General features: G+C 37.6%; 1 protein-coding gene across 1 annotated transcript in view; it reads left to right on the forward strand.

Moving 5' to 3' along the window:
* ldlrad4a (low density lipoprotein receptor class A domain containing 4a) overlaps window positions 1-21,027 on the forward strand; it is a 98,336-nt gene that overhangs the window by 34,487 nt on the left and 42,822 nt on the right. Inside the window, exon 3 of the mRNA XM_056254631.1 lies at window positions 9,062-9,199. Within this exon, the coding sequence (XP_056110606.1) occupies window positions 9,062-9,199 (138 nt within the window). The remainder of the gene's footprint in view (window positions 1-9,061; window positions 9,200-21,027) is intronic.

Genomic DNA, 21,027 nt, shown 5'->3' on the forward strand with positions numbered 1-21,027 from the left:
AACCAAAACTGAAAGGACTGCGCATGTGCAATGCCGTTGAACAGGGCTGGACTGGGACAAAAAATCGGCCCGGGCATTTTGGCCCAGACTGGCCCACTATATAACACAACCGAACTTTGCACGCCCTTGAATATGTATACCAACTCCTATTAAAACCACTAATGCCATAAGTGAATAGGAGTGAGTAAGGGCCGTTACATAGTCAACGCGAGCAACGCGAGCAAGCAACGCGAGCGACGCGAGCTACGCGCTCCTTTTCATAGTACACAAGCGTCACCGGCGATGCGTGAAATGCAATACACCGATCGCGCAGCAGGGGGTAGTAGAGTCTAGAGTCGGGTCACGTAATATTCAGATCAAAATGGCAACTGAAGAGGAGTGCATATTGCTGATTTTACATCGGCGGCAACAAAGGATGTATACGAACAAGCTCGCATAACTTTTCCTCTTCGCCCGCCATTGTATTCAAATCTTCTTCTTCTGTAAACATAATAATATACCTTTTTATGTACATTACTTGCAATGTCGCCCCCACCGACAACGCATAGTATTGCGTGTATCGGCGCGTCGCGTTTCAAAAACTAGGATGACACATTTGGCTACGCATCGACGCATAATGGCGGCCGAAGCGTAGCGATGTGTAGCCTTGCGCACGCGTATGCGTACCGATGCGTTGACTATGTAAGGGCCCTAAAGGCCAATTTATACTTCTGCGTCGGGTGCGCGCAGTAGGTACGGCGTAGCATACGCACAGACGCGTACCATACGCCGTACCCTTCGCCGTAACCTGACGCGCACCTCCTCAAAAATGTAACTACACGTCGCGACGACGCGGACCGCAAGATCTGTGATTGGTCGGCTTGGTAGCATCGCGTTTCCTCCTATGCATTTCCGGCGTGTTCTTCTGCACCGCCCGCCATTTTTAAATTCTAAGTACAGCGAAACTGTTAAAAAAACTAAAAATTTACCTTTTCCACCTCGATAAGCTCCAACTCCAACATGATCTGCTCTCTTTCAGTCGCCATTGCTTGTAGTAACCTAAACTCAAAACAGCCGCGAGGAATCTTCTTCTTCTTGCCGCGAGGAATCTAAACACAGTGGAACATTAAAACCCTCCGCCGCCAACTAGCGTTTCGGCGCTGTACTGCAGAGCAACGCAGACCTAAACGCAGAAGTATAAATGCTCATGACGCCATCGCCTACGTGCGTAGCCTACGCCGTACATTACGGCGTACACTCGACGCAGAAGTATAAATTGGCCTTAAGAGTTAACCGATGAAATAACTACTAAGTTGAACTATACTCCACACAGTGATGTATCTAAAGAAAGCTATAAGCTGGGATAGCAATACCGTTTTTTCCCACAGGTTTTTGTGAAATCTGTGGTGAGTGCACCTCTGTCCCTCTAGGGGGGTTCGGGGGCATGCTCCCCCGTAAGAAAATTTTGTGCTTTTTAATGTTAAATTCATCAATCTGGTGCACTTTGAGAGTTAAAAATAAAGAGCTCCAACCCATATTCAGTGTGCAAATTGAACAAAGAAAAACTCAAAACTCTTTTAGTTGTGATATAGTGTCTGTCTACATTACACTACTACATAATAATAGTTATAATATTAATCCCATGACAGTAATAGCCATATGTTGTAAAACAAATGCACTGAAAAAAAACTTTCATAAATAGTTTCGTACTAATTTCTATACAGAGATAAGCACATGATCTTTTATTTTGACGGAAACGGCATCGAGCTTTTATTTTGAAGAATAATATGGTTTACAAACTCATTACTCATTATTGTCTCATTACAATTCTAATCAAATGCGTAATCGTCAAATTTGCAGATGTGTAAATAATGCGTAACTGGGTAGTGGGTTCCTACATAGCCTAATGGTGTGTTCACACCGAACGCGAATTTAATTATTTGGGCGAGTAGATTACATACAAAGTCAATGCAAAGACGCGAATAGACGCATCATTTGCGCCGGGCGTTGCGAATGACGCGAATTGTGCGACGCGTTTGCCGCGAATGTCTTCCGCGCAAGTTGAAAAATGTGAACTCGAGCGAATGTTCAAGCGTCTAACTAAACGCGATAGACGCGTATTTGACGCTCTATTCGCGTTCGGTGTGAACACACCATAAGTGTTGTGACAGTATAGCCTAGTTCTGCTTACCACAGTTCTCTGCACTCACTCATCTCTCTCCTTATCCTCCTCAGACACTTGAAGGGCCTTTGAAGTTTCTTTTTTCACGCTATTTCTCTGCACATTCCTTGCGTTTCTTCTCCATCGCTCTGACTATTTTGACAGATACACACTGACACTGCTCGCTCACTCAGAGCTCAAAGGGGGAGGAGTTTAAAGATGTGATTGGACCAGCCCAGTGTCAATCAAGAAAATAACCAAATGGGCTGCTGATTTACGCGTTTCATCATGCGCCGGTCTGTGAGAAAAAGAAAAACCTACGCTGACTTTTTTGTCCAATGCATTACACCGGCACAAAGATCCCAGAGCCGCCATGCAATTAAACAAAACTAAACGCAATGGGCCGCCGATGTACGAGTTTTATGGGCCGTTCCAAAAAAAAAAAAAAAAAAAAAAAAATTAAGTATGAGATGTATCGGCCCACAAAGCACGTCGGCCCACCGGGCAAATGCCCGGTATGCCCGATGGCCAGTCCAGCCCTGCCGTTGAAATAGCATAATGACGTATGACGCTCGGAACAAGCTGTTCTTCCGGTTCAATTAAGTGTCATATAAATGAGTGTCCCGTCATTCTAAAATTCTCTTTTCACTCAGCGTCTGTGAAGTGGAGCAGGACAACATCCTACCAGTCCTTGTTTCGGATTCTCATCCACAGACGACATTTTTACTGCGTGATAAATATAAACAGCACGGTACAACGGTTCATATGTTCAATGTCTCCAAATTATGACCAGAAATGGATCGATATTAAGTATTAAGTAAAACAAACAAAGAACCAATGTAGGAGAGTAGTTAAAATGCGCAAACAGCAGGAAACTCTGTATATTCGTGCAGTGTGCGCATGTCAAAAAATCTATTTCGATTTGAAGCTTGTGACATATAAACGCGCACATCAACCCAATCACGTTTCGCGCTCATGTAAACACTATGTTCGGATTCATGCACAACTTTTGTTTCAATCGGACTGAATCGGACAATCCGGTTGTGCATGGCTAGTGTTGTAGGCGTTTGCAGCCTTTATGATGTCTTGACAATAGTTGACTAAGGTGATAATGATAAATGATAATGTTATGAAGTTTACTGCAATAATAGCGAATCATTTGGAAAATAAGTATTACCATTTTGGTACTTGCCGTCAAAACGTCTTAAAGGGGTCATATAATGCCATTTTCATACAAGTTAATTTGATTCTTTAGGGTCTAAATGAAAAGTTTGTAATATACTTTAATTAAAAATTCTTGTTAGTATTGTAAGAAAACATAAATTTTACCTGGTCAAAAACAGATGTTTTCAGCACGCCGTTTCAGTGCATGCATATGCCTTTAAATGATAATGAGCTTCGCTCACTCCGCCCCTCTGTTCTGCGGCGTTTAGACACAATGCACGTGGAGTGTTGCCTTGACAACAGTTGAGGGTATATTTTGGAGAAAGAATGGCAGCGGGAGTTTCTGAGGACACATCTGTGCAACCGTATCAATTTGAACCGGAGTCGCACCCGGAACAAGATGACGGCCGCAAAGAAGTTCGACAATTAAGGCTCGAACAGGACGTTTCTGAATGGTTGGTTAACATAATGTCACTTTGATCTATCTTTGTGTACTGGCAGGGTAGAGTAACTTAGCGAGATGTACGAAAGCTATGTGTTTACTGATGTATACGTACTCAGTTTGTAATAACACAATAACCATAACGCGTTGTTCATTATAAACGTGGGATTATGAATTATATTGAGAACGTCGTACATAGAAAACATGCCGTAATGTAACTTACCCTGTGTGTAAACCTTAGCCGCATTCATCGTGAAGCGTGGAAGCGATTTGCAAAGATTAATATAAAGGTTAATACAATTTTACACTCACTTCTTCTGGAGGTGCAGCAGGGACATGAATAGTTGGTACCGATTCTTTTTTCAGGAGCAGCTTCTTAGCAAAACCAGCTTTATACTGAGTCTGACCCTCGTTTATAAAGCAGTCTGGTGAGAAATGATTCGTGAATCGCGCAAACATGAACACATTGACGTTGATCGTGGGGAATATTCCCTTCGAAAACAAAACTCAGCCACTGCATCTTCAGCGGTTCGGATTTAGGAACATCAAAATGACTGCTGTGTTCGTTATTACACCCAAGAACAGAACACCACAATCGCTTAGACGCCATTCTGCTCCAGCGTATCAACAATGACGGACTATGATGACATCTCGCTCAGGGCGAGGATGTGTTGAAATGCTGCTGTCAATCAACAATCGTGGGAGGGGCGTCCGATTTAGTGATGTCACAAAATCGAACTGCTCAATTTGAGGCAGGGGAAAACATATAAGGAGATTAAAACAAAAACACTGGATAGATTTTTATCATTATGGTTGTGTACAGGCACTGCCAACACACATTTCAGTACAATCAACTTGAGAAAGTGCATGTACCATTATATGACCCCTTTAAAAGTAAGTGTTGTAAGTGTTGCCCCCCCACCCACCCCCCCCCCCCCCCGAATATCCGTTTTCAGTTCATGGCTACATTGTAGAAATAAAGTGGGTTGCGAATGCTATTTCATGATGTCAAATGGAAAATTAAGACAAAAAAGACACCAAACCGCAGACATGAACAGCTGACACACTTGGCCTGAACTTACTGGCGGACTCCAAATCCCAGGTGCAGGGTAAATTTAGGCACTGAGGCTTCTCTCACACCCATCCATCCCATGATCTCCATCGCCACACACAGATGGCCTTGTCTGACTGCTTCAGGGGAGTGGAGGGCAGGTGACATCAACAGCCGGGCCAGGGAAGAGAACCCAGACACGCAGGGTGGTTTGAGGTCTTATCAGGGTCGGATGAGTCATGAGAATGGCAGGCAATTGTGCGATGGGCAGACGATGACACGGAGAGCGGTCAGAGAGCATCAGTTTGACTGAGCAGACAGGGGAAAGCAGGCGAGAGAAAGTGTCCTGCTCAACTGCAGGACAAAAACACTGCTGCATCAGACACTGGCAATGTACCAAATGACAGTCTAAAGGCACGGTTACATTTACTCTTGATCTGCGAAATTTTGCATTTGAAATTCATTTCAATTGGAATCTGCGCAATCTGGAGTTTAGAGTGAAGGCGACACATTAGGTTCAAGTTGGTCATGCAAGTTTGCCACACTGAACAACAGAAATTTTGTTTGAAATTGAGTTCTGTGTAAGCTGTGTTACATACATCACTACACTATTGACAATCAATAATGGTCCATTTTTGCTCATGAAATTTCGCCAAAATTTCAGTAATATGACCACACCTCAAAGCAAAAAAAAAAAAAATCAAAGTGTTCTTATGGGTTTGTGAAGTAGACAAACTATTTAACTGAAGTATTAAACTTTGGTGTGTTGTTCGCCCTTCACTGTTTTTGATACCTCAAATAATACAGTTTTTTGAGTAAAGATATGCTGTTTTCTAAAAGATTAGACTAAAGCTTTAATTTAGTTTTAGTGATTAGACTTACATTTAACTTGGAAAAATAGCTCAGCATTGTAAATAAATGCTTCCAATCTTACCTGGATACATACAATATACTTAATTAAGCGGTACTCTATAGCAAATCTCAACTGCTCGATTGTTATATTGTCAAAAAATATAAACTGTATTATCGCACAGCTCTTTATATAAAATTGGATATAAAATTATATTTTTTTCTGTATCACTTGCATAAATTGATGTACTATATCACAACTGCCTTTTTTATTTTTTTATTGCAAAATGTAACTATAAATGCCCAGCTCTTTTCATAAAGGTAGACATATTCATGTACATACAGTATTCACATAAAGCGATACATACTGTATAGCATATCTCAACTGCTTGATTGCTTGTTTATCGTCAAAACAATTAAACAATTTTATCGCCCAGCTGATCTAATCTGCTAAATGCTACAATGATTGAATGTCTTAAGATATTATAAGACTTACATTTTATTTTTGTAAAGCTGCTTGGAAACAATGAATACTGTGAAAAGCGATATACAAGTAAACTTGACGATGTTTTTAACCTGCAATGTTTTTAGCGTCTGACCGTATTGTAAAGCAACTAACCACAAGTTGTTTTTATTTTACTTTTTGGTGAAGTTAAATATGAAATATGAAATTGGACTGGCGAGAAAAAAATATTGTGAGGGTGTCTTCATTAACGTTTGTGCAAAAAAACTGTACACAATTAAAAGATATAGAGAACATAAAGAAATGTTGTGATATGCAGATCGGTTTGTTCTACTAAGTGACTGCAAAGTGATTTGAAAGCCACAAACCTAAACACCCTAGCATTATGGCAGCGAGTTTTGCACACAACAAGCACCACTCACATTTTGTTCAGAAATGGTACAAATCTATTGCAATGCACAGAGATAATAGCAGCAATGTCAGCATGGCTCAGACTTTGGTCTACATTTCTAGATCATCCTGAAATTGAGTGACACGCCTGGCTGTCTGCTCAGGACAGATAGATGGTTGTCTGTCCTCAACCAGACATTCAAATGTGTTTGAGTTTGTTTGGCCATTGTGTAGAGACTGGCGTCTTAAACATGGTGTCTCATTTCCCTTGCTGGTGATCAAATCTGCGATTAACGCCACAGACGAGACAGTGGCCAGCTAACAGCCTGATACAAGCTTGCAGAAATCCCGCCTGCTATAATGGCTCTGAAGTGAATGTTTTATGGTAGATGTTATGTCATCCGGTGCGGCGTCAGGTCACGCATCATGAGTCTGGGTAGATTAGAGACATGTAAAACTCTATCACAGCATCCCTGCCCTCTTTTATTCCGAGCAGCCTGCTGAGCAACTACCTCGTATGTTCTCTTCCTTGGGATCTTTTAAATGCACCTGTACAAAAGATTAACAAAGGCTCTTTTTTTTATTGGAGGGAGAAATTATGATGACCTTTACAATGAAAGAACATTTTTATAATTATTTTATCGTACATGTTATCTTTTCAGTGGTGTTGGTCTTATCCTTAAAGGGTTAGTTCACCCAAAAATGAAAATTATGTCATTAATGACTCACCCTCATGTCGTTCCAAGCCCGTAAGACCTCCGTTCATCTTCGGAACACAGTTTAAGATATTTTAGATTTAGTCCGAGAGCTTTCTGTCCCTCCTTTGAAAATGTATGTATGGTATACTGTCCTTGTCCAGAAAGGAAACCCAGGCTGTAGGACAAAGCAGAAAGTATACTTCGTTTTTTTTACGCACAGTCAAACGCACAGCTTTGCAAAGTATACTTTATTTGACTTGTACGCGTACAATCTGTCGCCACGAGTTATAACCCATGTAAATATCTTTGTATTCTTTCATGCTACAAATGATCGTACTTTCTAACTTCTTCGCACTATATCTCATCTAGGCCTCCATTGCCGCTGTAGCTTGCATGCGTTCCAGTCTGTTCTGTTTGTGCAGTTTTTCTTCAACTACCTTGTGAATCGAAACCCCCAGGGCACGGTTGGAACCTTGTGGATAAACTAATTACTGCAAAAAAAATGTAATGCGCATGTGCGTCCTGCACGTAAAAATCCGTCGGTGCGCTTATAGTATGCGCGTACTCTTCTTATGATGAAATTTGTCACGCTGACCCTCGTGTTCGTGTAAAAAAATACTTTGGCCTCAACTGTGCACAGCGGGAAATATGGATTTAAAGCGAGTAAATGTAAAAGAACTACGTCAAATAGCACAATAGCCACATCCATGAGATATTTCAAATTTAGATGAAAGGTCACTTTCAAACGAGTGTGAAGTTATCATTTTCAGCTCAAATGTTTTCTGTTTTAAAGTTTTTAAGTATTTATCATAAGTTTTTTAAAAAAATGTTTTTATTACCTTATTATTAAACAAATTATATAAAACTATGTTGTCAGTGCACTACCAATAAACTGGTTCTATGCCTTTATTTTGTCATTAAAACTGATAGAAACAGATCCTAAGTCAGGGATAGGCAACATCGGTCCTGAAGCGCCGCTGTCTTGCAGAGTTTAGCTAATCAATGTCTTCAGGATTACTAAGGCTACAGGCAGGGTTTATTTTTTTTGAGTTTATTTGAGTTTATTTTTCCCAGGGTTTTTTTTTTTCAATTGCCAGCCTCTCCAAAAATGACCTAACTTACCTTTTAAATGAAAAGCTATTTCAAAACCTTAATAAATACAATATTGGTATATAAATAGTACTAAAATAACTCTGGCCAGTTACTCACATAAAGCAGGTAATAGGTTTATGTAAACATTTTTAATGTTTTTAAATATTTCCATTGCTACCGAATTATCAATCACATAATTTACAACATTTATTTTAATGTATATTTTATTTTGTGCTATTGTGCTGACACTAGAATATATAAAATAATGAATATATTCAATAATATTTCATAATTATTTGTTATCAGTCAAAGGTGTTGTCACTTATTGAAACCATGGCCTAGCAGTTAGATCAGCATAAAACCTGTGCACTCTGAATCCCATAAATTGTTTAGAAACCAGCCAGTCAGATTGGAGCTTACTGTTTTAGCCAGCTCATACCATTTTTGTGTGCAGTATTCATCAGACAGTCCGTGAATGGTCTATGGGCGTACCGTCTGAGGTTTAGACTAGTCAAAGAAAGAGCAACCGGGTCGAAACGTTTCACATGCGCTATAAAGTTTTGAAATATCTCTTTTATCTTAGCACTCCACCCAAAGCCAAATTATAATTGTTATTTTCCTCCATGTGGTGCATTGCATCAACCTGCATATACTTAATTATTCAGTCTGTCTGGTATGTGATGCCTTCAGTTGTATAATAGTGCCGCATTGTGTTATAACAATCCTAACCATCCACCCTTGAAGGCACATTTTTCTCTTTGTCTTACTGCAGAGTGCAAGTTCCACTGCACCAATGGCAGATGTCTGAAACTTCTCTCGCTGATTTGTAATCATCTGAATGAATGTGGAGACAACAGTGATGAGGAACATTGTCCTGCTGCTGTACCTCCACCCCCAGACACCATCCAGTGTAAGTCCATCCACCCACTTCTGTCTCAACACCACATCTGCATCTCTGGCAGGTGATATTGCATCAGTGTTAAGGAAGCTACTGTAGAAAACTTCTCAGAATTAATGCTCGGCTAACTGTTAACATTTTAGAAAAGACGGCAGTAAACTATCCAAAAGTAATTACATTGAAGCGAGTTAAATTAAAGGGGTCATGACATGAGATATCAAATTTGCCTTAATCTTTTGATTAAAACATCCTGCAAGTTTCAAAGCTTAAAAAGTCATCCTCATTATTAACAAAGCATTTATTTAATCAATGTTTTAATACACATATTATTTACACTAAACAAATAAAAATTACCCTAATTTATACACCCGAGTTGACAACATAGTACTAAACAGTAGTATTTAAATATTTATTTCACTACAAAAAAAGATTTGTTGAATATATTTTTCTTTGAACCAGTATATTATGATAGTCCAAACTAAGCAACTGAATCAGACTTCTCAATGCTATCGGAGAGCGACAGACTACCAGAATGTTTGATTACTGTCACAATTGGTTGCAAAGCTGAGTGTGTAATCTAATGTGACATAAAAACAGCAATATAACACTACTTGTTGGAAAAAAAAATAGCTTGTTACTGGAAAAGCTGCACTATTATGAAAACAGCTGAACTGCTGTTATACTGAAAAAATGTAGTTAGGTTTCTACTGTCGCCCTGATCTCTTTGCTGTGTGTTCCCTACTGCTGTCTTTGCTGGTCCATCTTGCTTTATTGATATTTAGTACAACAATATGCCAAGAGAGGTGTGTGGTACATTTGATTAAGTACAGTTAAGGTCCTTGTCCGAAATTCGAAAATATTTGCACGTTAAAAAGTAAATACGACCTCATGTTGTGTCAATCACGTTTACACACTGCCTGTGAAACTTTCGTCCGTCATAATTTTTTTTGGATCGGGTTCGATTTTCTGTGTTTTTTGAGAGGTGTTTTGACAATTCAGAGCCACCGAATGACGAATACAAAAAACCGCGTGTGAAAATTTCGGACTCAGTGTGCAAGGACCTTTAGGCTATAAACGTGGTATACTGTATATAGAGTGGATATACTGAGAACGTATGTTAAAGAAAGTGGTTTATCCAATCAGATTTGACATTTGAACTATTTATTGGAACTGCGAATCATAAATTACTTTATGATTTAATCAAATAATGCCCTTAAATTTGATCAGTGTTCTCTTTCAAACATTGTTCAAGATTGCAGTCTATGTATACTATACATTATGTGCAAAATGTTTTAAAATATAGGCTAAAGGTTGCAATATTATGTGAAAGGAACATTCTAAATAACCAAAATTACCCAACCACAATTTAAGTGTTTACAAGTCAGAAGTAAAAATGTGCTGGAACACACACACATTCCCACCTCTGAACATGTCAACATTCAGTCATTTAAAGCACTGCTCAATATTTTTCTGTAATTCAATTAAAGTTAATATTCATGTAAAACATATATAGGATTTTTTAACTACAGGCAATTTAAAACCCAAATGTGATGTTTAAAAACTAATTATTGACAAATTATTGATGTTTAGAAAAAATATTATTTGATGATTGCACTCCCTTTCTGTTGTAGAAAGTATTGAATTATAACAAAGACAGCAACATTTAATCATTCGCTTGATGTGATGTGTTAACTGGAAATTATTACATTTTAAGAATATGACCCCCCCCCCCCCCCCCCCCTCCCCCCAACGTTTTTAAAAGAAGTCTCGGTTACACTTTATTTCAAGGTCATGTAGTTACATTGTGCTTACTCAAATAAGTACTGAGTAATATTAACTAACTACATGTACTTACTATAGAGTTACGGTTAGGGTTTGGTTTAGGGTTAGCTACTTGTAATTATGCATAATTTACTGTTATTACTATAGTAAGTACATGTGTAACAGTCATCTTAAAATAAAGTGTTACCAATGTCTCTTATGCCATTAAGACTGCATTTATTTGATCAAAAAATACAGTCAAAACTGTAATATTATTTTCTATTTTAATATATTTTGAAATATTATCTATTCATGTGATGGTAAAGCTGAATTTTCAGCATCATTATGCTGGTGTTCAGTGTCACAAGATCATTCAGAAATTATTCTAATATGCTGATTTTCTGCTCAAGGAACACTTCTTATTATTATCAATGTTAAAAATAGTTGTGCTGCTTAATATTTTTTTGGAAACAGAATTTTCAGTATTATTTGATGAATAGAAGGAGAAAAAGAAAACAGCATTTATTTGAAATGGAAACCATAACCATGTAAAAGTCTTTACTGACACTTTTGATCAATTGAATGCATCCTTGCTAAATAAAAATATGAGCAAGTATTAGTGATTTCATCAAATTGATAAGATATTGCATTTTGGAATAGTGTTTGGTACTAAACAGGTGTTATGTTAACGGTTTTCTTCTTTCCTCTTGGAAGTTGAATGCATCTCTATATTTTGACTGCATCAGTGTTGCACTGGTTGTTGTTGAAGGTTGATTATTTTTTTTTATCCTTTGCTAGCAGACTGCGTTTGTGTGTTTGTTTAACAGGGGCTTTTACTGAATCGGTTTGTATAGTTGTTTGTATGACCTTCCCCTTACATCCTGTGCATGAATGCGTTGCTTATAGGTGTCTGAATCTGTGTTTGAATGTGGATGGACGCTATTTGTTGATGAATGTATGTGCTTTAGTTCTCTGTTTTACTCGCATACACACTCTCTTTTTCTTGCATGATGTCACTCACTCAAGGCCAGACAGGCGGTTAACTCTAAAACTTCAACAAATGTGCTCAAGGTTAATTTTTTTTAACTGAATGTATATAAGTGGGTTTAGTTGGTTTTATTCAGCAATGCTATCCACTCTGTATTCTATGGAAGCTTGTTTTATAAAATAAAAAAGGTAATTGCAACCTTTTTATCGCACAATTTTGAATTTCTGACTTTATTTCTCAGAATTGCGAGTTTATATCTCACAATTCTGACTTTTATAAGATGCAATTGCGAGTTCAGACTTTGTCAGAATTGAGAGAAAAAAGTCATAGTTTTTGTTAATGATAACAAACCTGCCATGTGCATGGCTACAAAAGCTGATAATGGATACTAATTTCATTGAATTTCCATATGCATCCACATGATTGTTTAGCTAATATTACCCACAATTCCTCGCGTTTTAAAGGTTTGTGACTGTTTTCTTTCAACTTTATCAGTTGGGAAAATGAAAAGGAATACATGGCAAGGGCTCTGCACAGGGTTTTTGGTATGAAGACATAATTTTATAACTTGTATGTAAATGTATTTTAGTTTCGATTCTTTTAAAATTATGGTTTTATTTTATTTCAGGTAATGAAAATGTTTTCGTATTCGTTTTAGTTTTAGTTTTCGTTGTACATTTTGTTGATGATTATAACTCTGCCATTAACTGACTAAGATGTGATGTTATCAAAATATTTAACAAAATTCATAAAAGTGAATTCACACATATGATATTTGTAAATTAAATCAATTCAGATGGACGAGGGAAATTAAAAATGGCTCTGGCATTTGTTTTTACAGTTTTCTATAACCAACAGAATTTTTTATTTTTTTTTACTGCTCAGCTTTTATTGGCTGTGTCCATTTCCTCCCTCTTTCTCCTTCCCCAGCATCCATCTCCTCATTAGCACTCCCCACGTTGGGATCGCTTGGTTTTGTGTGCTTTTTTTAAACATGCTTTTTTTCTATTTTTTCCCTTGCTGTCTGTAGGACAAGGGCCACTCTTTACCGATGGAACAAGTCCAACTGCTGCACTTAAAATATTTAGCAGTCTGGGCCGCATGTTAATGAAAGCGTCTGCGGCTGGCTGCTATTTTAGAGACACCTGTGTGCGCTGTGATTGAATTTTCAGAGGCTGAGGACTGCTGATTTTCACGTCGAGAAAGAGACAGCAAGCGAGAGAGACGCAGAGGAGGCAAAACGCGAGATGAACAGACAGGGGTGGGGGGTGGGGTTGGGGACTGAAAAATTATTTCAATTCTAATGGCTACGGCGGTAGTGTAGCGTTCAGTCAGACAGATGGATCATGAATATGGTCTAGACACTTGGTGTCTGGGTGAGTCAGGGGGGGCCCTGTGCGAGAGGGGTCTTCACACTACCCCACCCCCACATACACACACACACACACACTCTGTGAGTTGAGAAAATGAAAGCGTTTTCAGGCAAAAAATAAATGTTTGTTATCAAACGCTCATCAGACAGACAGGAGAAGGATGTGACTTTCAATATCACAGGGGGTTTGGATTCACTGAAGAGCCACATGGTGGAAACAAACAATGTAAAATGATTGTTAAACAACATTGTTAAACATAATCCCTATTTTAAATTCTATCATCATTTACTCTCTATCAACATCACCCTCATGCCGTTCCAAACTTTCTTCTGTAGAACAGAATGATCAAGTCATGTCACAATACACATTGTTACAAAGCAGCTTGACAAAATCATGATGCTAATGTTTATAATATCTTAATATCTTCATGCCTTATAGTTGTATTTAGCAAATTAGAGCTGTGTGATATAGTTTACATTTTGCAATGACACAAGCAATCAAGCAGTTGAGATTTACTATATAGTATATAATGCTTTACGTAAGAATACTGTATAATATATATAATGTATGTGTGGATAAAGTTGTATATACTATCCAACTAAGAGCTAGGCAAAAATATAGTTACTTTTTGTGATAATATAAACATACAAACAATTACGATATAGTGTATATCACCCTATGCGAGTATCCTGTATGTATATTGAAAAGGTTTTATATACTTATTTATTATTTATTTATCTTTATATAAAGAGATGTACAATAATATAGCTATATTACATTAGCAATTCTGCAATGTTGGTGACAAATTTTGATAACCATTGCCTTTTATTGTATGAAAAAAAAAACCTTAAAATATCATTAATATCAATTATCAAATTTCTCAAAATATCATATTTTATGTTCCACAGAAGAACAAAATTCATACAGATTTGAATGTCATTAAAGGTGAATAAATGATGAGATAATATACATTTTTGGGAGAACTATCCTTTTAAGGCAAATACAATACAAATAAAAATGTCAAATAAAAACAGAAAGACGGTCAGTGAGTACATATACTCCACAAAAATTACGTAAATGCTAATTATTGACTGACGAGGGAATTGGGATGGAGATACAGTTGCAATCAAAATTATTCAACCCCCTCAACCTGCAAGACATTTTGCTACCGAGAACAACATTTTATGAAAACAATTCAACAAAGGCATCAGTAAACTATTATAGAAAGTTTATTAATAAACATTTGAGTGATTCTGAGAACGTAACATTGATGAAAACAACAAACAAAAACAAATGGGCTCTAAACAGTAACGTACAAAAGGACTCAATCCCCAAAAGTCAAATTTTGTGCAGAGTCTCGTATTCTTTATAACCTCCAATAAACGCTGCCTGCAAGTGCTTAGAAGCTTCTGTCACCTCTTTACTGCAATCTTGGCCCATTGTTCCTCGTTTGAAAAAGCATCCAGATCACTGATAATCTTTTGTTTTCTCGTTACCACTGCTTTCTTCAAATTCCATATTTTCAATGTGATTGAAATCTGATACTTCAAAGAATTCATGATGTTCTTCATACAGTCAAGATCTCAACTTCCTGCAACAGCAAAGCACCTCCATAACATGTTTGTCCATGGAGATGGTGTTCTTCTGCTCATAAGCTTTGCCTTTTTTGCTCCAGACATAATACTGATCCATGAGTCCAAAAATTCCAGTTTGGTCACATCATTCCATAAAACATTCTTCCAGGACTCTACAGGTCTATCCAAATGAATTTTAGCATATTCGAGTCAGCCTTTTATGTACTTCTTGGTCAAGAGTGGCATTTTGCCAGATGTCCCAACATGAAGGCCATTAAACTTATGAATACAGCTGCCAGCTGTGTCTCTAGGAACTCTGGGAAATCTTCTTGTAGCCATAGACTATACTGATGCTATAAAACATTTTGTTCTCTATAGCTTTTAATGCCATAATTGCTACTCAACTTTAGCACATGCATGGTCTAAATGTATGCATGTATACCAGCACAAGCTAATTCTGTTTTGATATAGATTTTTGCAAAGGATTAATTGGGGTTTAACACAATTTTGTCCCATGACATACAAATAAGTGACAACAGCGTTGAATAGGGGTTGAATAATTATGATATAGCTGTATTACAAAAAAGTCCTATAACATAGAAGCATTACATTATGTATTGACATTATCACTTTTAATTTGCCACTAAACTGTTATAGATGCCATTTTGAATCATTTTGATTGCAAGCGTATATGTGCGCTTGTCTCTGTGAGAGGGGATGATAGGTGCTGACGCCCTCTGAGGTGGAAAATCTGCAGTGACTCAGTCCAGGTTTTTTTCCTGCTCAACATGACCTTCCCACAGAACTATGTGTGGGATATCGACCTAATCGTTACACTCGACCAGTTTATCTGTGGTTGGATTCCAGCGGTGATATATGTTTGAGGTCAAGAGGTCACTGTCACAGTAGCTATATTCCAATTCTTGTACACTTTAAATATGAAATGTGTCGCAATACAGAAGAAAATATCTGTCTCTACTTCTGACTTTGAGGCTGCCACAGTTAATGTGTTAACTAATGACATTTAAGTGTGTTTACTTTTAGTTGTAAATGTTTCTCAACCAAAATGACCAAAATGGCAGCACAAAAAGTTTTACATAAACAGATCACAAACATATAAAAACCAGAAATATATGAAAAAACAGTCTCTCTCATGCAGCAATCATATGAAAAATTACATAAAACATACAAGTTTCCTTCAGGTATGACTCAGGTAGGAGGTTTCTAAAAATATTTAAAGATGGGAGTGCTTCTAACATCATAATGCTCTGCATTTCATAGGAACATAAGAGGAAAAGGCAGTTTTTCCAAACTCAGAATATACTCTAGGAACAATTAAAAGTATTTTAGAAGAAGATGTAGTCCTATAATTACAAGTATAATATGATAAGAGACTACAAATATAAGTTGGCAATTTACCTAATAATGCCTTGGCAATAAACAGCAGCATATGCATTTTTCTCCTTTGGCACAAGGAGGACCAACCAACCAATTCATACAAAGTACATTGATGGGTACGTGAATATGCATTCGTCACAAATTGTATTGCAGAATGATATATACAGTCCAACTTCTTTAGTAAAGACATGTTTGCATGCATACTGTATAAATCACATCACCATAATCCAACACTGAGAGGAAACAACTTTGGATAATTCTCTATTTTGCTTCAAAGGGAAAACATGTCTTTATAAGTAAGAGCAAACCCAATTTAGGTCTAAGCTTTTTTAAAAGATTTTCAATATGTATATTAAATTCCAGCCTTTCATCAAGCCCCATGAACTCTTTCTATACAGTCCGCTTCCAAGGTTAAAATAGGTGGAACAGATATTTTAGTGCGACAGCAGGTAAAGAGTATATTTTTAGTTATTTATTTTGTATTTGAAACCAATTTTAAATTTACCAATGGAAATTGCAATGACGGAAAGAGTCTTGTAATAGCTCTATGCCTTGATTCATGGACTGTGCTGCTAGATACATAATTGTGTCATCAGCATATTAATGTATGTTAGCTGTGTTTATCTCATGACCTATGTCATTTATATAAATTGAAAATAAAATTGGTGCTAAATAGATCCATGTGGATTATTATTATTATGTATTTATTTTTAATTAGTTTTGATTCATTGTAATATTTTTTTAGTTGAGTTTCAGTTTTTTTTAATTATGGTTTTATTTTTATTTCAGTTAACAAAACTTTTTTTTTTAATGATAACAACCCTGCCATAAACACGGCTATAAAAGCTGCAAATGGATACTATTTCCAGTGGATTTTCAAAGTATGCATCCACATGCTTGTTTAGCAAAAATGATCCCTTGTGTTTCAGGAGTTTGTGATTGTTTTCTTTCAACTTTATCATTTGAGAAACAGAGAAGAATACATGACCAGCACTCAGCAAAGCAAGTACTGTAATAGTTCAGCATGTAGTCAAAGCTTGTGAATAGTAGCCTACTAAACTAACATAATTTTATAATTATAGTTTTAACTGGTTTGTGTTATTTGAGATCACATTTAAAGTAAATATATAATTTAAATATACTCATTTGCAAATTCATTTGCAAATATGTAATTACAAATATATTTAAATAAAGTTTCAATAGAAGTGACATTTAAAGTAGTTTACCATAAATGATTGTCAGTACATTTGATTATACATTTATATCATATTTCAAAGACAATAGTAACTACCTAAAGAAAATATGAAATTACAGTAGTGCCCAAAAGTGTTGTCCGGCCTAGAAAAATCTTTGGCCTTTATTCAAATATTCATAATAATTTGTTAAAGATTTTGTAAGCATAGTCTTACGTAGTTAACACAATGAAACGAGTCAAATTGTGCGGAAATAATGTTTGGTTAATGGTCAGGCTATCATACAAAGAAATTATGAACACATGCAAAAACAACCAGCGAAATATTAATAATTGATTATGTTGAAGTCAATGTATGCTTTTTTTGTGAGCTTTTTGTTTTTCAACACAGTCTTTTTTTGTATAGTAAAATAAAACCTTTTATAAATATACTAATTGTATAACAATGTACTTAAGTCCAGCTGCTTAAGTGGGTCAAAAAAGCACTTAAGTTCATCTAACTGCATTTAATATAAATTTAAACTGTACTACATTTTCATTTTCAGAGCTGTTTTAACTTGCATTAACTCCCATTAACAGCCTGCTGGTTGATAACACTTGGCAAGGTGTCTTAATGTGGCACTCATGTCGCAAGATGCTGAAAAAACAGTGCAGTGAATAAAGACGTTCGTCTACCGCATGTGTAAGTAGACTAAAAATCGAAAAGTAGTGCCGATAGAACACAAGAACGTGCCCTGTGTGAGCTGAGGAGAACATCTGTTGCCAATTTCCCACAATGTATGTTCAGTCTTTACCATAATTATCCTATAGTGAACTTTGGGAGGTGGAAATATCCTGACATTGTGGCACAAAAGGAATCAGAGCATTGAGTCTGTCTGTGGGATTTAATTGGAGTGAATTGAAAAGCACTGTCGCTGTGTTCTGTCTGTCTATCTGCTCCACACAAACAAACACTCATATCCTGACAAGTGCAGCCTGCAAATAGGAAGAGGATTTGTATGCTCTAGAAAGAATAACCCAAAATTATAAGACAATATAAGACACACAGAACACAAGGGAAGCTAAAACTGCATTATCAGATAAAATCATTGTCTCTTTTGCATTTGCTGTCTGTCTTTGTCTCTTTTAATGTAGGGAGAGGTTCAGAAAAATATTGTGATATGATAACGTTTCATTGTGCTTATGTCACTGGCGTTCAAGATGTCTGCCTGTTGTTTGTCAGTCCGGTAGAGTTGGCCCTTAAATATTTTTCTGCTCCCTCCCTCTGGCAGTTGTGCGCAGAGTGTGTTCATGTGTTTGGGGAAGGAAATGAGTGTGTCGATGGTGAAGTGCACACTAGCTCCCTCTCTCTCTCTCTCTCTGCAGCAAACCCCCAAACAGTCAGAGACACCGCATCAGCAACAGGAGGGACGGCAGACTGCAGATACTTGATTTTAAAGCTAGAGTCTGCCTCGAAACTGCTGATTTTAGATTAAGCATGTGACTGTTTGGAAGTTATCTAATCTCACATGGGATGAATAAAACCGCATGCTTTCATAGATTGAATAAAGTTTATAAAGAGCGAGTGGAACATGACAGTTTATGTGCAATCAGGAGTGACGAGAGAAAACAAGTTGCTGGTACGCTATTCGTTCTGTGATGAAGGAAGAGAGAGACTGTTTTTCCTGGGGTAGAAATGAGAATGTTTCTGCAGCTGTCAGCTGATCTCTAGGTGTGGTCTGTCATCCACAAATCAGACATCTCCCATAAGCACTGTTCGGTTGGGATTAGTCTTCTAAATGACGTTTGAGTTACAGTTAGGATGTCTGTGATTTCTTGCAGTGATGAAAAAGGGATTGGGATCTCCATAGCTATTGCTAAGGTGGAAGTGTCTGTTTTCTGAATGTAGCCATTGTAGGTGGTCCTGTGCTTTGGATGCATGCATATATATATGTGATTCATTTTAAAATCAGTCTATAAAATCAGATGCACTTTTATTTAAAGATATAGTTTATGATTGCTTTCAGTACACAATCAATAAAATTATCCGATGCATGGTTCCAGTTAGATAAATTAATCTAAAGAAATTAAAACTTTTATTCAGCAAGGACACATGACACATTGAATTGATTACAAAAGATTTATATTACAAATAAATGCTGTTCTTTTCAACTTTGTATTCATCAAAGAATCCTGGAAAAACATCATGTATCACGGTTTCCACAAAAATGTCAAGCAGCATAACATTGTCAAGTCAAGTCACCTTCATTTATATAGCGCTTTTAACAATATAGGTAGTTTCAAAGCAGCTTTACAGTTATAATAGGAAATTAAAGTAACAGCGATTGTTTTGGCTTTACAGCATCTCTAGAATAAAGTTATTATCCAGCTAAAGTTAGTTTTGATTGATTCACTTCCGTTGCAAAGATCATTAGTTATTTACTTAGTGGGCACTTACACGACACCGCTCTAACAGAAAACCCTTAATGCGCTCCGGCCTGCTCACAACAGTGCCTGGTGGCTCGAGAACGCAAACCTTGAATTTTTTTTTAAAACGTTATCATCTCCGCATATACTTCAAAAACGCGAATCTGTGAAAACGCTGACGGTTTGCACATGCACACCAGTTCAGTCTATAGGTATGCGCGTTTGAATATGTGCGCAGGCGTGTAGTCTTTCTTTACAAATTTTGTCGCTTCCGCGTATCCATGTGAACTGGAATCATTTTGACAACGTTTTATCTGTACAGAGGTGAAGGGACGGAAGGAGCCCTTCACAGGGGAGAGACTAGTTGACACTTCAGGGCTGCATTGTCGTCGTGTCCAGGCGCAGGTCCTTCATCGGATCTGGATACGACCTATTTTAATATCTATTAAAATACTGATATTCTGGTCTATAACTCCTCCTCCTCCTCCCTGTATCTTGCTCTCTAATTGGCTGTCGGTCATCGCCGATGTAGTTTTCAGTCAGAACACATTCACACAGCAGGATTGTGAATCGCCGACAGGTCCAGATATTTAGCATGCCAAATATCTCACGGGCGTCGGCGACTCGTCGGCGATTCTCTCAGATCGCGTCTTTGCTCATTCACACTGCGTGATTGTCACTCGCGTGAACGAGCACCGATTTGCCTGTGATTTCGGGCATTTGTCGGCGATTTCTCAAAACCTGTCGGCGAGCCAAAATCGGGGCTAATATCGTGCAGTCTGAACTCGGCATAACAGTCCAACCAGGCAAACACAATTAAAACCGTAATCCAAGAGACAATATCCAGTAAACAGGCACAATAGTCATAACAATAGTCGGCTACCCATGATCTCTCCTCTGGTCCGTAGCTCTCCCAGTCCACCAGGTACTGCATCTCGCCCCCTCTATGCCTAGAGTCTAGGATCTCTTTCACCATGTAGGCTGGTGCTCCATCAATCTCCAATGGGTCTCCAGCGGTTCAGAATCCGTGGTACCAGGGCCCTACAATAGGACCTGAGGTATCTGCCGATTTCCTAGTTAAGTCTCTCCACCTGTCCGTTAGCCTGTGGATGATACCCTGAAGTGAGACTGATGTTAATATCAAGTTG

The sequence above is a fragment of the Rhinichthys klamathensis genome, unplaced genomic scaffold (assembly GCF_029890125.1).
Source record: "Rhinichthys klamathensis goyatoka isolate OS25496 unplaced genomic scaffold, OSU_Roscu_1.1 h1tg000111l_1, whole genome shotgun sequence".
NCBI lineage: Eukaryota > Metazoa > Chordata > Actinopteri > Cypriniformes > Leuciscidae > Rhinichthys > Rhinichthys klamathensis.